The 19,074-nt window shown below is 41.6% G+C and overlaps 1 protein-coding gene across 1 annotated transcript in view; it reads left to right on the plus strand.

The window, feature by feature from the left end:
- The window catches only part of ELL (elongation factor for RNA polymerase II), an 81,623-nt gene that overhangs the window by 33,208 nt on the left and 29,341 nt on the right, over positions 1–19,074 (plus strand). Inside the window, exons 2-4 of the mRNA XM_050934392.1 lie at positions 5,235–5,282; positions 16,900–17,021; positions 18,137–18,300. Coding sequence (XP_050790349.1) covers positions 5,235–5,282; positions 16,900–17,021; positions 18,137–18,300 — 334 coding nt within the window. The remainder of the gene's footprint in view (positions 1–5,234; positions 5,283–16,899; positions 17,022–18,136; positions 18,301–19,074) is intronic.

The following is a 19,074-nucleotide window of genomic DNA, read 5'->3' on the forward strand; positions in this document are numbered from 1 at the left end:
ATTCCACTGTTTGCCCTCCTTCCCCTCTGCTTCGGATCTTCTCTGATTCATAGTGGAGAAAGAACTGGAGAGGCAGTCAGACTGATATACTGTTTATCTCCTTGGTCAGAGGCCTGAGGTGAACCAGGGCACAAGTGTGGACCAATGGACACTGCTTTCAAAATTCTCCAGCTCTGGGCACATAGAGCACGTGTACCCACAGTGCATACAGATAGGGACCACACATCTCAAAGAACCTCCAGTTGCTGTAAGATAAGTACATTTCTCTTTTTGATGACAGTTCACATCCCAGAGCTCTTTTGTACTGAGGCTGCTACTTTGAATGACATTTGAAAGGCTTTCTATGCAAACATAATGCCTAGAAATATCTAAAAAAATAAGTGCTTATGTTCTGCAGAAACTGAATTTGACAGCAGATTAGCAGTTTGAAACCTCTAGTCTAGAGCTTTTGTATTTTGAAAACTTACTACTGTACATCACTGATAACTGAGGTATGGAGCAGGAGCAGTGAGAGCAGCAGTTAACAGATTGGAAATGGAGAGACAGGTTGTGTCTCCTAGGGAACAAGTGAATGATGGGGTGTAAAGTGGAAGGTTCCCTGTTTAAATAAGTGAAATTTGGAGATTATCAGAGTGGCAGGATTGTCACTGATTTTGGAGGTTGTGAAATAGAACATATATCAAATTTGAAGTTTAAGCTGTGGGTTATTCATAATTCTGAATAGCTTGATCAAGTCTTCAACTCTTAATTTCTGTACACCTTCTCAGAGTACAGCCCTGCTTCATTTTAGTCTAATGTTGGCTGATAACTTATGTTAACTGTGCAGATCTGGGAGAGAGGTAACACCTGTGAACCGCAATGGGAAGGATCATATTTCCTGAGTGAAATGAATGAATTAAGAAAAACGTATCTTATTTCTCATTCTAGGTAAATGCTTAGTAGGGCTTCTTGGCCATCTTTCAAAAATAAAATTACATTTGAGACAGTCTTCTCCCTAGCTCAGATGCTAAATGATGTGAGAAATCTGTGCTTACGTCTAAGTCTTTAGTAGATGATTTAGTCCCTGAACTTATAAGATCTCCAATTAGAGACACAAAATGGGTGAAGTAATATATTTTATTGGACCCAACCTCACCCACCTCGTCTCTAGTATCCTGGGACTGACATGGCTCCAGCTACACTGCGTACAAACTCTCCAGTGTTTTGACTTCTTGGCCCTCACTCTTAAGAAAAGGTGTCCTACTATAGAAAGGACCATAGCCATGATTTAGTACAGCTTTGGTCTAATGGTGATCTTACTAGAGAGAGCACAAAATGGCTACCTCACTGTTACTGTCATACAGGATGTGGCTTGGAGACACCTGTCTTATGGATCAAGGTCTACTGCTGTGGGAAGTATCTAATAGTCTTTTTGGAAAGGGTGAAACCTTGATAACCTTTCAATTCATTTATCATGGCCTGTAGTTCCTATTTTGAGGCATCTGAAACAATAATGAAACAGAGCAAATAACACTATGTAGTGTATTATGTCCACTGTTTGGATTTGCCATAGACTGGGTAATGAAGAAGGGTGTTAGCCATGTGAGTAGATAGCAAATGTCTAGAAGATTTAGACCATGCCAGTGATACTGCACTACAGAGCGTCACTGCCGTAAAGCTTTCAAGACCGATAACCTGGCAAAAATAGCAGGCCAAGCATGGCTCAGAATTAGTTACACCAAAACAAACATCCTCAAAGTGTAGATGTCAAGCGTTGTCATCACAGTAGAAGGCAAAAACAAAAGGAAAGTAGAACAGTTCCTGGGCAGCATCATACTAGCCAATGGAGACCTTAAGAAGGAAGCAACACTTAGTTAGGAAAGGCGTCCACAGCAGTTGTTAAACTCAACATATGGAAATCAGAGATACTAGGAGAAAACTGAAAATCAGATATGTCAGAACAAAACCGAGCATTTTCAATTCAAACATAATCTCAGTGCTAACATGTAGCTGCGAGAGCTGGAAATCTACCAAAGCGTTGGACCAAAACTAGACTCCTTCAGAAATAAGTGCCTATGAAAGATCCTGGTCATTGGATGGAAAGACTTGATCACCAACGAAGAGATCAAAGATATTGCCAACTTCTCCCTGTAGGAAGGGAAGAACGGTAGATAGGGCCGGCTCTAGGTTTTTTGCAACCACAAGCAAAAAGAATTTGGCTGCCTGCCACCCCAGCCCTGGACTCTCACCCCCCCCCCCCCCAACCTCCTGCCGCCCCAGCCCTGGGCTCTCTCTTCCTTCCACTGCCCTAGCCCTGGGCTCTCTCTTCTTCCCCCCCACCTGCACTCCCAGCACTGGATTCTCTCTCCCCCTCCCCCTCCAACCCGCACTCTTGCCCCAGTTCTGGGCTCCCACCCCACCAGTGCTGATTCTGCCCACTCCCCCCTCACCTCCAGCCGGTCTGGTGCTGGCAGGGTTGGGGTAAGCAGCAGGGCTCCCGGGCTGCGCCTTAGCTCTGAGTCCCTCCAGCCAGGGCTCCTGCCTCCAGGACCAGCCGGGACCCAGGAGGGCAGAGCTGGGGGACCACCCCAGCAAGGGGCTGAGGAGCCGGGGCAGGGTAGCCCCAGAGCGAGCAGAGCCCCGGAGACTGAGGCATGGGCGCTGCACAGCAGTGCCCCACCCTCTATGGCCTCGCTGCTGCTGCTTCTGTCCGCCCTTCCGCAGTCCCTAGGTGGCTCGGGCCGCTTCACACAGCCCCAGCTGCGGCGCTGGGGGGTGGCCGCCCTGTGGCACCTGCAGACAGCTCCATGTGCCCCGTGAGGCAGCCGCCAGCCTGACTGTCCCCTACTAGGAGCCTGCCCAGCCCAGCCACAAGGTGCTGGTGTTGCTCCCCTGCAGCACGAACCGCAGCAGCTCCATGGCACCCCTGCGCACGGCGCACTGCTGCTGTCAGGGCTGGCTCTAGGCTTTTGCCGCCAGAAGGAAAAAAAATGGCCAGAATGCCGCCCTTGAAAATGTGCTGCCCCCAGCATGTGCTTGGTTTTCTGGTGCCTAGAGCCTGCCTTGACAGTAGATAAACTTTTGAGCGTAGGGGAAAGTACAGTGTAAAATAAAGCTAAAGCTCGTCACCTAATTCATGAGACTCCTTCCCCTGGAATCTTTCATAAATCATCTCTTACTTCTGCAGTGGTGTGAAAGTGAATGTTGCTTGTTGGATATGTACATTTTATAAAATAAGTTCTGTGATTACAAATTTGTCATGATTTGCATACAATATGTCTGGACTTCATGGGATTGCTTTTTATTCCAGTTAAGTAATTTTCCAGATTAATTGCAGATTTTAAATCTGTAATTAGATATAGAAGTGCAATGCTCTTATGCAATGCAGTGTTCTTTAAAATGCCTTCAAATTTAGTGTCCTCTAAATTAGTCATATGGATTTATGGACATACACTGTACAGTACATGCTGACACGAAGAACAAGAGCTGGCCAGTCTGTCTATGAACAGTGTGCTGTGGTATGCAGTGTCGTGGTAGTTAAAGAATTTAGTGAACCCTGTATGAAGTGCATGAGAGACGTTTATCATTTCACCATGAAGTTACATTGTCTGCAGAGTATTCAGTACAATGCAGAAAGTGAGTGCTTTCCAGATTTCAAGACCACTGGTTTTCTTTAGTGATAGTGGATACCTGACTTGGTTACACTGCTGGAAGTTATGTTAATGACTTAAATCATAATGGATGTGTAGTGAAACACCCTGTGGATTTCATCTTGCTCTAAGCTTGTTGTTTGTCTATAGACTTTTTCTAGATCAGGGGTTTTCTTTGCTAAGCCACAATAATTTGATGTCAGTTGGAAAGATCCCTTATGGAATTCAATAGGGAAACTCTGCTTAATAGACTCTGAAGCCATTAACTCTTTCACAGCGAGGTACACCCTCTTACATATGCATATTTCTGGGGCAATTAATCATTGAAATCTGTGAAATGTTGGGATGTCCCAGATAAATGGAAGTAGCACAGAAAGTGTTCCCCTATTATGTGCACCCAAACACATCAAAAAAGTTAAAGCAATTCAGAGAGAAATCCTAATGGAATTCATTCCTTTGAAATGGCAGTCGTCAAGGTATATGTGACTAGTTGCTTTTCATCACTTGGAAGGCTGGTACTGAAATCAGTCTCTCCCTACCAAAATGTATTCATTAATTAAACATGCTTGCTACCCTATCAGTAGAGCATGATTGCTGGGCTGTAGGCAAGTATCTATTGCGTTAAAATGCACTGAAATGTTTTGGGGTTTAGGAAGTGAAAAGAACCTACATAGATTACACCAGCTTTCCAAACCAATTTGTAGTTATATACATATTTTTTTTCAGTCTTAGTATCTTTTAAGTAATTACTTTAAACTGATTATTCTTTAGCCTCCAGTGCCATCAAAGGTTAAGGTATCAGGGAATGCATACGGTATATTTGGTTTTTTGGATTACAGTGTATCCATAATCTAAATAAAATGTAATGATTGAATTCAATTGTCTATTATAAGGAACTTTTTATAGGGTTGTGACTGAACAAACAATAGCGGAACTTCCTGAAATGAAAGCAAATTAGTGTCACAGGAAAAATCTTTTTTGAAGTGGACAGTCAGAAAACATCACAACCTCATTGTAAGATATTGTTAACAGGAACCTGACAGCTAAGTACGTTGAAGAGTTAGGTGGAATGATAATTTACCTAAAATTCTAGATTTGAGTGCTGTAACAGATTTTTTTCCCTTAATCCTCTACTAAGAATGTAGGCTTACAAACTACTTAAGCATTGCAAATATACAACCAATGTGTCTGTATGTGCCTCAGATATAATGCTTCAAGGTGTAAGTTAATGATTACAGGGATCAGGAAGGAATTCAATATGTGGTATTTCAAAGGTGCCAGGAGCATTACAGTATTTTTGCGTTCCTCTGAAACATGTATGAAAGAATGTAAGTGCAAAGTATTACTGTTGGGTATTGGACACTACTGATGGCATAATAGACTAATGTCTAATTCAGTATGGCATTTTTTATTATTCTGGGGATGCATCCCTATTAAATTTACAACTTAAAAGATCAGTAGCAAAACTTTGTGGTTAGTTCACTATGCCTTTTCCTTCAGAATATATATACTGTAGTGTCCTTGTTAATGCAAACTGAATTATTTGAATATTTTTGGTAGTGCATGTTATAACTGAGACTGTTTGTTTTTTTTCTTGTTTTGTAGGACTCTGTTGCATTGAGACCAACAATCCAATTCCAAGGAAACCAAGGGGTAAGTTTTGTGTATGGGTCTGGCTGGAAGGCTGTCCCAGGGATGTGACTACTGACTGCTTTGAAGTTAACCTATCTGAGATCTGTCCTGGGTTCGAAAATGCATTAGATGAGTTCATGGAGAATAGGTCCATCAATGACTATTAGCCAAGATGGTCCAGGATGCAACTCCCATGTTTCGGGTGTCCTTAAGCCTCCAACTGCCTGAAGTTGGAACTGGACAATGGAATGGATCACTTGAAATTTCCCTGTTCTATTCATTCCCTCTGAAGCATCTGGCACTGGTTGCTGCCAGAAGACAGGATACTGGGCAAGATGGATACTGGGCAAGATGGATACTGGTCTGACCCAGTATGGCTGTTCTTATGCACATATCAAAGTCTACCTTACTGGGTGATATGATTTTTTTAAAAGCATTGAGTTGTGTGCACACAGTCTTTTCCAAGTAAAAGCATTGGGTGTTTCTACACAGACTGCCTTTCCTTACAGTTTCTCACTATTGTTTATCACTGTTGATAGCCATGGTGGGGCACAGTAAAAAAGCCTTGTTGCCAAGAAGAATGAGGAAATCAAAAATACAAGTGATACGACTATATGTGATAAGTGTAGCAATTCATGGAAGCCTTGCCTATGCCCTGGGGAAACACCTCACCCAACCTGGCAGTTCTGATGCTACATTTTGAAGTGTGAATCAGAATAATACTGGTAGGCTGAATTATTAGTTCACTGTGATATTTGGCTTGACATAAAATCAGTCCCAAGCAACTGTGCAGCTCATGTATTGAGCACAGCTCAAAGCTCTTCTATTCAAGAGTCTTGGTTCCTTTATCATTTCTCTTCCTTTTGCTGAATTAATCAGATGTTTATGGAAGCATGAAACTGATTTAGTTACTGACAAGGGAAGGGCTAAATTTCCATTATCTCAAATAAAAGTAACTGATCACTTCGATACATTTTAAAGCTGTCACTTATAGATCTTTAAATACAAAAGGTGTTATTTTTAATGTTGGGACTCTTAACTAGAAAAAAGAAAAATTCCTCATCAATTCTGCTGCTCAGTTCTTGACGCACTCTTTGTATCAAAGCATTGCATTAGTCTTAGAATTGAGTCATCTTAATTATCATGTGTTGACATGCTCAGGCATAGGAAGGAGAGCTAAGAATGGAGTAGCTGCCTTAATACTAGATACCCTTCTTGATTTTTTTTGTTTAAATGATTTCCTTTAACGGACAATTCTACTCTGAATGGCATTGTACGTTCCCTTACGGGGTATGCCTCTGTTGCAGTTAGATGCCAGCTGACTTGGGCTAAAGATCTATTTAATCGTTGTAGACATTTGGGTTAGGGCTGCAGTCCAAGCTCTAGGACCTTCCCACCTCACAGGATCCGAAAGCCTGGACTCCAGCCCAAGCCCAAATGTCTACACCGCACTTAAACAGCCCTGAGCCCAAGTCAGCTGTTTTTAATTGCCATGTAGATATTCCCACTATGTCTTAACTCCAGATCAAGTTTGGTCCACTTCCAGGATGACTTTTATTCCTAATCACGGTAGCACCGACTTACCCTGGAGTATGAAACAAGTTGTGTTCTTTCTACAAACCAGGTTCTGCTTTCATTTACATTGTGTGATCCCATGTCTTGTTTGTGTAGTTACACAGCTGTAACTGAACACTGAATATGGGCCCTGGCTTAAAACTTGGTTTTGAACATTTTGACCTGAGTACCTGAACTTGAGCTCCTAGATTCATATTTAGTAACCTAAATAAAAAATGGCCTTGGGCTGCGGAATATCTGCAGCTTTCAGTGTGATTTACACGTTGAAGTAAATTGTGTCATTCTGAGTTTACATCAATGTGAGAGAATTTGGCCCTAAATAAAGAGAACGAACACATGGAGCTCAAGCTGTGGGCAAAAGCTGTTTTGAACAATTTCTTCTCTAAATAGAATGAGTTACAGAAACAACAATGGCTACAGAATCAACAGTGCCTGTTTAATCAGTGATTACCAAGATGGTTCTGAATGCTCTGCTTTGAACATTGATTTTTGTAACCGAGTTAAGAACTTCTGTCAAAGTAGGTAGTTTAGGTTGAAATGCAGTCCCAGCATTTAATTGAACCAAAGTTTATATATAGCCGGCAAAATGTGCAATTTTTTCCCCCCAGGTGCACATGTAACAGCCTCAGTAGCATTGTGCTGAAACTATTTGGAAAAGAAAACAGATATGAGTATAATATGTAGCCCAAAGGAGAGTGTTGTGGTTGGCACAGAGTGGGACTGTAAATTTGAAGTCAGATTTTAAAATTGTGTATGTAAAGGCAATTTCTTCTCCTTTTGTTTAAAGGGCCCAGTTTATGCCCTCAGACATAATTTGCTTGTTAAAGCTGCTTTCCCTTGTTAAGATGAGAACTTTGCAAATGTGTGTTTGGCTCCTTCCCAACCCTGTTTAACCTTAACTTTCATGAGCCCCAAAAGTATACAAATCTCTTCCTGGATTTTGTAATAGGGTTCGTGCCTACGTCCAAGGCATTTTAGTTTTAAATAACTTCACACTGAACTGTTGGCCAGCAGGTTCTGGAAGCCTTCCCTGCTGCTGCCAGCTCATCCCAATTGGATGCTGATCTCTAACCCGAGGGAGTCTTTGGGATGGTGGATTGTGATGGAAGTCTCTGGCTGACATCTTGTATTAGTCTTAAACCTCATGTTGTTGTTGTTGTTGTTGTTGTTGTTGTTGTTGTTGTTGTTGTTGTTGTGATGACATGATTTACCTCCGCAATATGGCGGAATATACAGCAAGGCCAATCTGTCCTGACTACTCAATGAACTGTTAGGGATTGTTTGTGTAGTGAAAATGACAGGTCTTTTCATAAAAATTCAAATCAATTCAGTGTGTATAAATGTGAAATACACATTGGCGAGAATAATTAGAACTCACACACCTTCTAGGTGTATTTAACTGGATGCACACAGGAACAGTGGGGCATTACTGTGGTCAGCTCAATAAAGACCTTTGTTCAACATGCAACAGAAGTCAAAGCAAACAATGTTAACATGCATAGGGAATAGGTGTAAGAACAACTCACAAAATGCTATAATGCATCCTAAAAATAGTCTGGCCTCACATGGAATGTTCAGTCCTGGTCACTCAATCTGAAAACAAGATGTAGCTGATTTAGAGGGGGTAGGGAAATGGGCAACAGGAATGAACTGGTGGCATGGAAAATTGCTGTCCTATGCAAATTGAAAAACTAGGGACTACTTCCTCTAGAGGAGATAGGAGAACACGTTTTAAAAATACACAAAATAAATGGTATAGAGACGGAAATCAGGAGCACTGTTCTCTGACTTAAGTTGGTGCGGATCCTGTTGTAAGTGCGCATGTGCCACGTGCATGTGCAATTGGATTTTTTAAGGAACTGTCCAGGCCATGCATGCACCCTATGTCCCTTCATGCTCTTGTATTGGGGATTTGAAACCTGTCGGCTTCAAGCACTACCTATCTTGTGATGGGCTAATTCCACTGAAAGATGAACACAGCAGGTGCCTCTTCCACTTAGTCCCATGTACTGAGCAGTTGTGCTTGCCAGTCACCTGCAGTGGAATCTACATGGATATGTACCTGAAGAAAGAATGGTCACTTACCCTACAATGACTGTGGTTCTTCTAGATGTTGTTGTCAGTGTGGATCCCACAACTCGCCCTCTATCCCCACTTTTCAAAGTCTTCAACAACATTGGCTTTGAATTGCAGGGGAAGGGCGGGAAGATTGTGGCTGCCCCATTATGCCTTTGTATAAGCACCTGCAGTGGAATCCATACCAACTACCACATCTTGAACAACCAGAGGTACTGTAAGGTACCTCTCTCTAATACAAGACCAAAGGGACCTTCAGTGAAATTGTGTCAAATTCAAAACCAGGACTAGATGATCTCCTGAGGTCCCTTCCAACCCTAATAATCTGTGATTCTGTGATAACTTCCACACAACATAACTAAACTGTGAGGCTCATTTCCACAGGTTATCACAGTCCAAGAGCTTATCAGGATTCAAAAAAGGATTATTGGTAACAAGAATATCTAGAGTTCTTATAGCAAATTAAAAAAAAGAAAAGGAAGGGATATAAACCCTCATGTTTCAGGGCATCAGCCAAGCTTTAATTATTGGGGGTCAGCAGGAAACTTTCGCTGGGGTGGGCTATCTCGTAGCTGTCGGAAAAGTTTCTTAACAGCTTCTTCTGAAGTATGTGGGACTGGCTTTTGTTGATGGAATACTCTACCATGTGGCCACCAGTCTGTTCCTGAATGGCAATTACTACATTCCTAGTAGAGGTGGAACAGATTTATACTCAAATTTGAGGATATCTGGGGCAGTTTCCAAGAGAGATCTTAGCTTATAAGCAGGGATCTCGTTTCTTGGTTTCATTGTCTTGGAAAATGAAGTAGAGCAAAATTACACAGTCTGTTTCTTGGAAGCAAAGTTTTATCTTCTGTCTCGCCATCACACAGGATTGCAGCTGAAATGAGAATCTAATTCAAATGCTGTGCTCAGCTCCCTGTCTCTTTTGTGATTCTGCGGCCATGGAATTTGTTGCAGAATCCACCCCTCGCCAAGGAAGTGTGCAGCAGAATCTGTGCTGTCATTTGTAAATATTACACTTCTAGCCCTTATGTGGTTGCGAAGAAAATCTTCCAAATGTGAGAGTTAAATAGATGTTAACAAACTCTAGTAATTCCTTCCCTGCGCAGGTGCTCGCATTTCAGTGCCTTGTAGTTTCGCAATCCTACTAGCTCTCTAGCCCACCAACAAAACAGGGAAAGCAAGGTATAATCGCTTTGGTAAAGTTTCAAACAAAAATAACCCCAAGCCCCTTTTTGGTTTTGGGTGCTGGAGGCATGCAGGGAAGGTGCCACTTTCAGGCTTTCTTTATAGATAGTGGAATTTTTTTGAAAAATTGCACGTGCGGCAGACACTCAGCATGGAAAATTCATGACCCAAAAGTTAGATTGGCAGTTGTAAGCAATTGAAAACAAGGCTTTATAATGGGATGTGTTGGGCAGCCTTAATTCAGTGGTGCCATCAGCCCTGCCTGCAGTGAAGAAGCCAACAAAGTGCCCAGACTTCCCCCTTGACAGGTCGGTCACCTTTTAAGGATCTAAATATGATTTTCACTGTAAAACTTTATAATAATAAGAATTAGAATTTTCCCTTTCTAGCTGTTTACATTATCTTCGTCTTCCAAGGATGTAGTTTAACAGTGGGAAAATTCATCTGAACAACTTCAAAGTCCAGCCCCTGCCCTCCCTATCGCTTCCCTTTATTTAGTGAAGTTGATATTGCAGAGTTACCAACACCACTGGGAGGCTGCATTCTTAAAGCTAGTGCACTTTTGGCCTAATTGAAATAAAACATACTTCAAAAACAATATTGATAATAAGAACAGATTAAGAAAAAAGTTAGTGTACTTTATTGAGGTTTTTTGGCCATGAATTTAAAGCTTCACAGAATAGTTTTTAATGGAAACAGCTGTCAGTCATCTGTAATTGTAGTCTGTTGAATGAAAAGGGAATTAAGCAGTGTGATTACTTCTAACATGACCATTTAATGAGTGAAACACTGAGACTTGCGCAGTTTGAGCTGCATTGTGGGTGGAGAGAGGCTGTTGGCAGCTCTGAGCTGCCCTCTGATTGCCTTGTTGTCAGCTGTGTAATTAATTGCACTGCCAAGTAAAGGCCAAAGGTAGAGCTTTGTGGGGAAGGAGAACCAGCTCACTTGGGACAGATAGAAGGAGCTTTGTCTTTTTTCATTGTCTTTGCTGAGTAGGACAAGAAGCTGGCAGTTCTGTAACCATCTGCTTTTAAATTTAGTATTTGTATATGTGAGGCTAGAGCCTCACTTTAAGGAATTAGCAGTTTAGCTTTAAACAATTTATAGTAAATCTAATTCAAGCAGAACAAATAAGAGCTAAATCAGTAATTAATAAGTCCTCACATCCAAATGATCACATGAATACCTTTTTTTTTATCTATTATTTTTGGAACAAACTTATCTCCCCCCCCATTCTTCCTTTATCTCTTCTTCCCCCCCCCCCCCCCCCCCCCCCGCCTTGTATGTTACCTCAGAATGTATGTTGCTATGGAGATGATTTTTATATCGTAACTTTTAAGGGTCACAAGTTCTGTATCTGGGACATACTTCAAAGAGAATATAATTTAAAGACGCAGTCTCCAGCAGCACATGGTTTTTAAAGGCTGAGGCGCTTTTTCCCCCTGTATGCCTCCATCCTACAGAGAGAAAAATCCTGCAAATTATTTAGAAATGTTTTGGTGGGGATGGGAGGGAGCAGGGGGAACGAGAGGGTGAGAAACATTTTAAGACAAATGTGTCTTCCCTTACATTGGCATTAATTCTCTAGAAATGCTCTCCATGCCATTTGAGACTTCATTACCCATTTTAAAATAAGCCATATGTCCACCTTCTTTCATTAGCATGTAATGTTTGCAGTAAGTACCTCAGACCACTGTCTCCCAGCTGTCCATTCATCCTCTGGAAATACCTTTCATCTTGATCATTATTCCATAATTAAAGTGATATTAAGGTTGGGAGGCACAGAAAGTTCAGGTTCAGAAAGTTCAAGGCATGGCAGTGGTTCTACATTGTCTAAGGAATGCAGAGCTGAAAGGAAGGCTGTCAGGGTTGTTGGCTCAAAATATGACTGACAGCTCTTTCAAGTATTAATTTGCAATCAGGAGGAAAGATCTTCCAAATATGACCACTGTCCCAGGTGGATTACATTTGGGTTCTGAAAGCTTTGACAGGTCATCTTAATCACATGTTGGAAGTTACACATCTCACAAGAGCGAGGGTATCTTCAAATTAGCATGGTTTTGTTAACTATGTTCTTGGTGTGTTACCATGTAATGTTTTTATAACTTTCAGCCTTTTCAGAATGTCTTCAATAAAAATAGATGGTCATTGCTGTAGTGTTACTCAGCCTTAAAGCAAGTGCTGGATCCATTGCTGAAATAAACTGCCTTATGGTCTTCATTAAGCTCCTTGAAAGAGGCACATCAGTTTGTTACATTTGTATAAAGATTTTTCATCATCAACACGCTTTACTTTATTTTATAAAATATTCACTTTACTCTTTCCGTGAGACAGTTCTAAATTAGAGTTCAAAAGCGTCAACAAGGGTGGCAGTTCTTGCAGTGCAAATCATTGTGAAATGTACAAGAGTTGCTGAAGATAGTTTCTATTTCAGTAAAAGGATGTACTGAGGGTAGGGTTGGTGCTGTGTCAGATTTACAGGTGGTGAGTGGAAAGAGGGAGCAAGGAGAGAAACAGTTAAACGAGTTCAAATTAATTTTAAAATCTGAAGTTTCCTATACTTTTTTGCAACTTTATCTTAATATTTTCACAAGGTATTTTTAAAAACCCAAAATGTGTGAATAACAACTTAATTGGAAACATGCCATTTTTTCCACTTATTGGCATGGACTTGCATTGGCAGTAATGAATGTAAGTTTCACTTAGAACATCTGTGTAGCCTTTTTGTTTCCAATGATTTCTTGTAATAGAGAACAAAAGTCACATCTGTAAATGGGCTATTTTTAAATACCAGTGGTTACATGGTAGAGTGATTACTGAACACCAGCATCAAGGCTCTTTTGAAGACTTATTATGTGGATTAGGTAGCTGGAGGACCTGCTGCTTCAGCTAAAAATAATTCCTAGATAACTGTCAATTTGCATTAAACCTACTTTTCAGTACTGAAACAAGCAAATTTTAACGTAAATGTTAATTGCGGATCTTGGTCACCTCAGTCTCAATTGTGTCCCTGGAGGGCACTGGCTTTATAACTATTACAGAAATTCTTCAGAAGTGCTAGGTTTGGGACTTTACGAGCAATCATTGTCTAGTTATAACAAACTACTACAAATTTGACACTTGGCTAACTTCTGATCTGGTTTTTTCTTAGTATGGGACAAAACACTTGAAAATGTACTGTAAGGAACAGTTCCACATTGGTAGGGGGGGAGAAAAGGCCCACTAGATCATCTTGTCTATGTTCGATGCATGCTGGTTTATCTAGAAATATAAAAGGGAACATTAACTGTGTAAAAAAATTAGAGGACATGTAACATTTTAGATCTTCAAACATCCTCATATCCCACCTGTCAGAGGCCAGAATTATACCCATTTTACAGATGAGGAAACTGACAGGTTGAAATCCCTGGTCACCCATTATGTGTTTGACAGCTGAGAAGTTCCCAGGACTCAGTCCATTACGCTTTACTTTGGGGAAAGAGTTGATGTTATATCTTGGTAGAGCACTGGTAGCTGGAATTCTACCCAATCAAGTCCAGTGAATTTACATTAAAATAGTGAATTCACAGATTGGATAACTTGGTCATGTTTCACATTTGTAAACTGTATGAAGTGACATTTGATGTTTACCTGCTCTTTTGGAAATGGGAAAATCACTTCTAGGAATTAGGGGCAGGCAAGCTTTGTTGTTGTAAAAATTATACTTGTGTAGGGGAGGAGCACTACGGGCGCTCATTTTGCCAAGTGCTGCTCCCTGAAGCATTTCTTGCCAGAACAATAGTAAGACATAATAAGCATTGCGTTCCTAGGCTGTTAGAGCACTCTGCTGTTACAGTACTTGGAGGCCAAAACTATGCGACTCTGAACACCCAGAAAGCTGTATAGATCCTACTAAATGGAGTTTATATTATTCAGGAAATGGCTACTAGTTGGACCCATGGCTGCGCTGGACATGGTAGACATGGATGTGAAATATATGCATGTATGGTGATACAAGATACAACCAGTAATTCACTTGGGGCTTGCCTGCGAGGTGAATTAGTACACAGAAAGCCAGGGTGTACATGCACATTGCACCAGCTTGTCATGGACTAACATACCATATGAACACTGCTCCAGCAAGTCCTCCAGTGTCTACATGGCAAGTTAGTAGTGTGGCAAATTGGTGTGCTGTCAATTCACACTCTGGCTAGCTTTTGTACTAACTCTCTGTGTAGACAAGCCCTTATAGGCAGTCAAACTTTAAATAGTATATGGTACAACTGAAAATAGATTACAACGGGCATTCACTCTGCACCCTACGCTGGCAACTGTCTTAATTATCATTTATATTGTGGAAGGCCCTATTCCATGCTGAGCCCAAAACATACATGGAAAAGAGACAAGCAGCTCTTTTCAGTTGAAAAACTAGCGTGGTAGGACTCGGAGAATTCGTTATCCATGAGAAAATGGTATAAGTTAGGCTGATGCCAGTGTCATCTGTAGGGTTCTCTGCAGAGCACACTTAATGTTTGATTCATAGCAGGGTCACGCTCCAGTGTGAGCCTGAAATCCTGATTAGGAAATTATAATCTATCGAGATAATAATCCTGATTTCTAGTGGCTTGTGTTGCACAGTTTAGTGCCAGATCACTAATTTTAAAGAAGCCAGCCCACACTGGTTTGAATTAAACACTGACAACAGCAACCATGATTTGAGGATGAGTGAATGAGGGTGGACCAACTTCCTAGAGCGGTGTTTGTCAGTGTCTTCTGGGGAGATTTCCTCCCTCCCCCTGTGATTGATTGGCAGATAGCTGTCAGTCCCCACCCATGCCTTCATACAGATTCAGCCTTTTGGTTTTGGGGGGGATTTTTTTTATTTTTTGTACCATTTCCTCTTTGCTCATTTTCTGCCTGTCCTGTTTTTCTTTCATCGAGCCTGTGTGTGTGGCAACTTCTGTTCTACTTTGTGGCTCCTACCTCCCTATCTTCCACTTTGAGCACTACATGCTACTTGGCGTGAGAAGGGTACCCATTGGGAGATCTTTGGAACCAGGTGCTGTGTTCTTGCAGCTGTACTAAGTGTTGCAAAAACTGGCTATGCTGGCTCTTGCAACTTTACTGTGAGTACCCCAATACCTGGTATCTTATTAAATCACTAGCTCCTGGAGGCAAGTGATTATATGAGAAACTCAGCTTTCATTTATGTTTTAAAAAAAAAAAAAAAGCTTCTAGTCCTTATGGTTCCATAGCAACTTGAAAATATAATCCTAATGCACTCTAAGTTCCAAAACTAGAAAGCAAATAAAAAGAATCCCAGATTTTTGACATGATTTTTTTAAAAAGCCAATCTTCATTTTTTGGCGGTGTGGGGGTCTGACTCCTGATCTCTGAATGCCTGGAGTTGGCAGAGCCCAAGACTAGAGGAGAAAAGCTGGGGCTGGTGAATCTTGAGCCTGCAGCCAGATACGTTTGAGCTCGGGGTAGATAAGTGGATTTCAAGGAATTGCCTGTTGCTTGACATGCAGGAGCACGTTTGAGCCTTATCTACACTAGCACACTGACTGATTGAAAAAAATCCCTCAAAGCTGCCAGCTGTGGTGTAGTACCAGTGCAGCTCCTGCAGTGGTAGCGACATCGATGGCACTGGTTCAGACAGAGCACAAGTGTTCACCAGCATTCCTCCCACCTTATCTAGACCTGCTCTGAGACGTCTCCATGACATGATGTTAAAAACAGCATTGTCCACAGCAAGGCTCCCCCTGCTGCTAACACAGGAGGAACAGCGCAAATGATGATAACTGTAGGAAATTTTTGAGGGAGAAGACGAGCACATCCTCTCACTACTAGGAGCTCTGAAACCTCAACCAATTTTTCCAGCTTATCTTTCTGGAATCTGGCAGAAATATTTCAAATGGCTTTGTCTAGCCTTCGATCTAGATTTAACTGGTGCATTACTTTTTGATGAGCTGCTAAGCCTTCCTACCTCCAAAAAAATCTATCATTAAAGTCTAGTCTATGCTAAGAGGTTTTTGCTGGTTTAACAATACCAGTTTAACTAAACTGGCAAAACCCTCCTAGTGTAGCTATAGTTACACTGATATAAGTGTCTACAGCAGTGTAACCTACTGCTGGCTCTGTGACCGACATAAGCTTATACTGCCATAAGCACTTCTGTACCCATATAACTGCACTTATACTAGGGATTTTACCAGCATAGCTGTGTTGGCAAAAAATCACACCCCAACTGACATAGCTGTGCAGTCAAGTCTAGAATCTACAGCCCTAAGGTGAACCTGCTGGGGGGATAGAACCCACAGGAAGTGTATACCTCTTCAGAAACCTTCTCCAGATGGTTTGGATTCCCTCTTGCTGTGGTAAACCAGAATTTAAAAAGCCAACTACTGCCTTAGATTGAATTTGCTGGTAAAAATTCATAATGCTCTTCTCCCTCATTCTGTCGCTATTTCTAAATCTCACACACATCTTACCCTTCTGTGACCAAGACCAGACTGCCATTTTCTGGTACTGTATAATTGAAGAAAATAAATAAAGCTAGAAAATGACTTGGGGTTGGGATGGAGAAGGGAAGACAGAAGCAACTGTTAATGTTCGTTAACTATATGAAACTGCCCCACTGCTGCTCCTTTTGCTTGACATCATTCCTGTGTTCTGTGCTGTAATTCACAAACGTTACGTGCTGAAAGTGACTAGAGAGAAATAAGCACTAAGTGACCCTCTGAATGTCTTGTGTTTGTGATAGAGCAGACTTGCCAATGATCTACCTTTTTTTTTTTTTTTCTTTTCCAAACAGCACATCACTATTCCCAGGCCCGATTGCCAAACGGAAGTGCGAACTTTCATGTTTTATCTTTCAAATATTGGCAGGGACAGCCCCCAGGGGAGTTTTGACTGCATACAGCAGTATGTATCCAGGTAAGTGGTACATCAAAAAGGGGGGGGAAAATCCTGTTGCTCGGAATGAAGGGTTTTTACTTACTTTATGAATAAAATTGAAATGTAAATGTGCCTTTAAAGTAAGTTTTTTGTTTTTTTGAGGAGGCTTTCTCTTTGTGGGACCTAGTGTGTGTGCCGAGCGGTCATGCACAGAAAAAGACTACCTGTCCCAGCCACTTCCTGATTTTTTGCAGATGCGTTCGAAGACTACCCAGTCCTCTTCACATTCCACATTCTTTTGTTATTTTACAGGCTGCTTCCATGTCTGTGTTAAACTTTTTTCCTTAAAATTTCAGCTCTAGCAATGGTGGAGGTGCTAACGTAGACTGGCCACTAATATTTTAACCCGCACACTGACTAGCCCCACTTAGAGCAGCAGGTCTAGAAAGCTTGGTGACTAAAATGCTGGTGGCCACTAGTGGCCTGTGCACGCGAAGTATCCTGCTTCACTATCATAATGGGTCTGTCAGTGAGAGCCTTGGAAATTCTTAGTTTAGTGCTTTGCAGGAGGGCTTAAGTATTGGGCTACAATCCTTTTCCATGTCTGTAACGTCCTACCTTTCTCTTATCCTTAGAAAGCTGTAGTGACTTTACTGACCCTTTTCCAGTGATAGGGGACGAACATGGAATCATAGAATATCAGGGTTGGAAGGGACCTCAAGAGGTCATCTAGTCCAACTCCCTGCTCAAAGCAGGACCACTGAGCCTCAGCTTCACCACATGGCAAATGAAGATGTCATCATCTTACAGGAATATTAGGGTTTATTCATATTTGTTAAAGAGTCTGAGCTGTTTAGATGAAGCATAGCCACGTGAGTGTAATTATTTCTGTAATAACTTGCTGGCAGGAATCTGAAGTAATAAACTGATTAGCTGACTAGCAGGTGTGGGGGGGGGGGGTTGTTTTTTTTACTGCATATATAGAAAAATGTTGGTATGGTTTGTTATATAAGGAACTGACTTTTACCAAAAGGCCGTGATGTGCACAGCTGCTTTCAGGTAACTTCAGGTCTCTCCATGGCTCGCTCACTAGGCCAGCAGGGAAATGTATGTTAATCCTAAGAATATCTGATTATATCATTCATTTTTTACAGCAATGGTAATATCCATCTGGATTGTCTTGGAAGCATACAGGATAAAATCACTGTGTGTGCTACTGATGACTCCTACCAGAAGGCAAGGCAGAGCATGGCACAAGCTGAGGAGGAAACTCGCAGCCGAAGTGCAATAGTAATTAAACCTGGCGGGAGATATGTAGGTAAGAAGCAACTTAATTGTTGGAGATGTACCTGGTTCCCACTTCGGAGGCATCTGTTAGTGTTTGTCTGGGCTATTCATGGCTTGAGTGTAAGTGGTTTGTTGGCCAAACCTGACGTCTTCACAATTCGTTCTTTTAAACAGTATCTGATAGTGTCTGAGGGTCTGGTAACTTCTCTAGAGTAAAGATGCTGAGCATAGCAAAGCTAGGGGTCAGATATTCAGTGACCATTCTGTTTCTAGATGGCAGCTGAGGATTGGTCTTACATAGTTCGCTTTTTGAGAGTCTTCCTTTATTTCTGTTACCGGGGTCCAAATTGTTGTATTGCGTCAAAAAGTGTTTCTGTACTGGCCACCTGACCAGATACACAACCCATGACCCACCCATCCTGTTCTACATACCTGGAATGCCATTAACTGTCGTCTGGGGACTGAACTTGTATTCATCAACAAAAGGATTAAGGTGGTGGTGTTAATTGCAGCCATGAAAGAAACCGTTCTACCTTACAAGCTGAAAGGTAGAATCTCTGCTGGGATGGAAGAGAGACAGGACAAATACCAGTGGGTTCCAAACTCCAGTGGGGAGATCCCTATCCACTGCCAAAACATGAACAATTAGTGCAACCCAGAAGGCCCAGGCTCAGTTTTTATGAGTCAGTTGGTTTTTCTTCTCCCAGCTCATGTGATCTGATGACTTGTTTCCTCCCAGAGGATGTCTATGAACAGAACGGTGAGTTGCAGAATTTAGAATAGACCTTCACTCTTAGTTTTATCA

The sequence above is a fragment of the Gopherus flavomarginatus genome, chromosome 24 (assembly GCF_025201925.1).
Source record: "Gopherus flavomarginatus isolate rGopFla2 chromosome 24, rGopFla2.mat.asm, whole genome shotgun sequence".
Lineage (NCBI taxonomy): Eukaryota > Metazoa > Chordata > Testudines > Testudinidae > Gopherus > Gopherus flavomarginatus.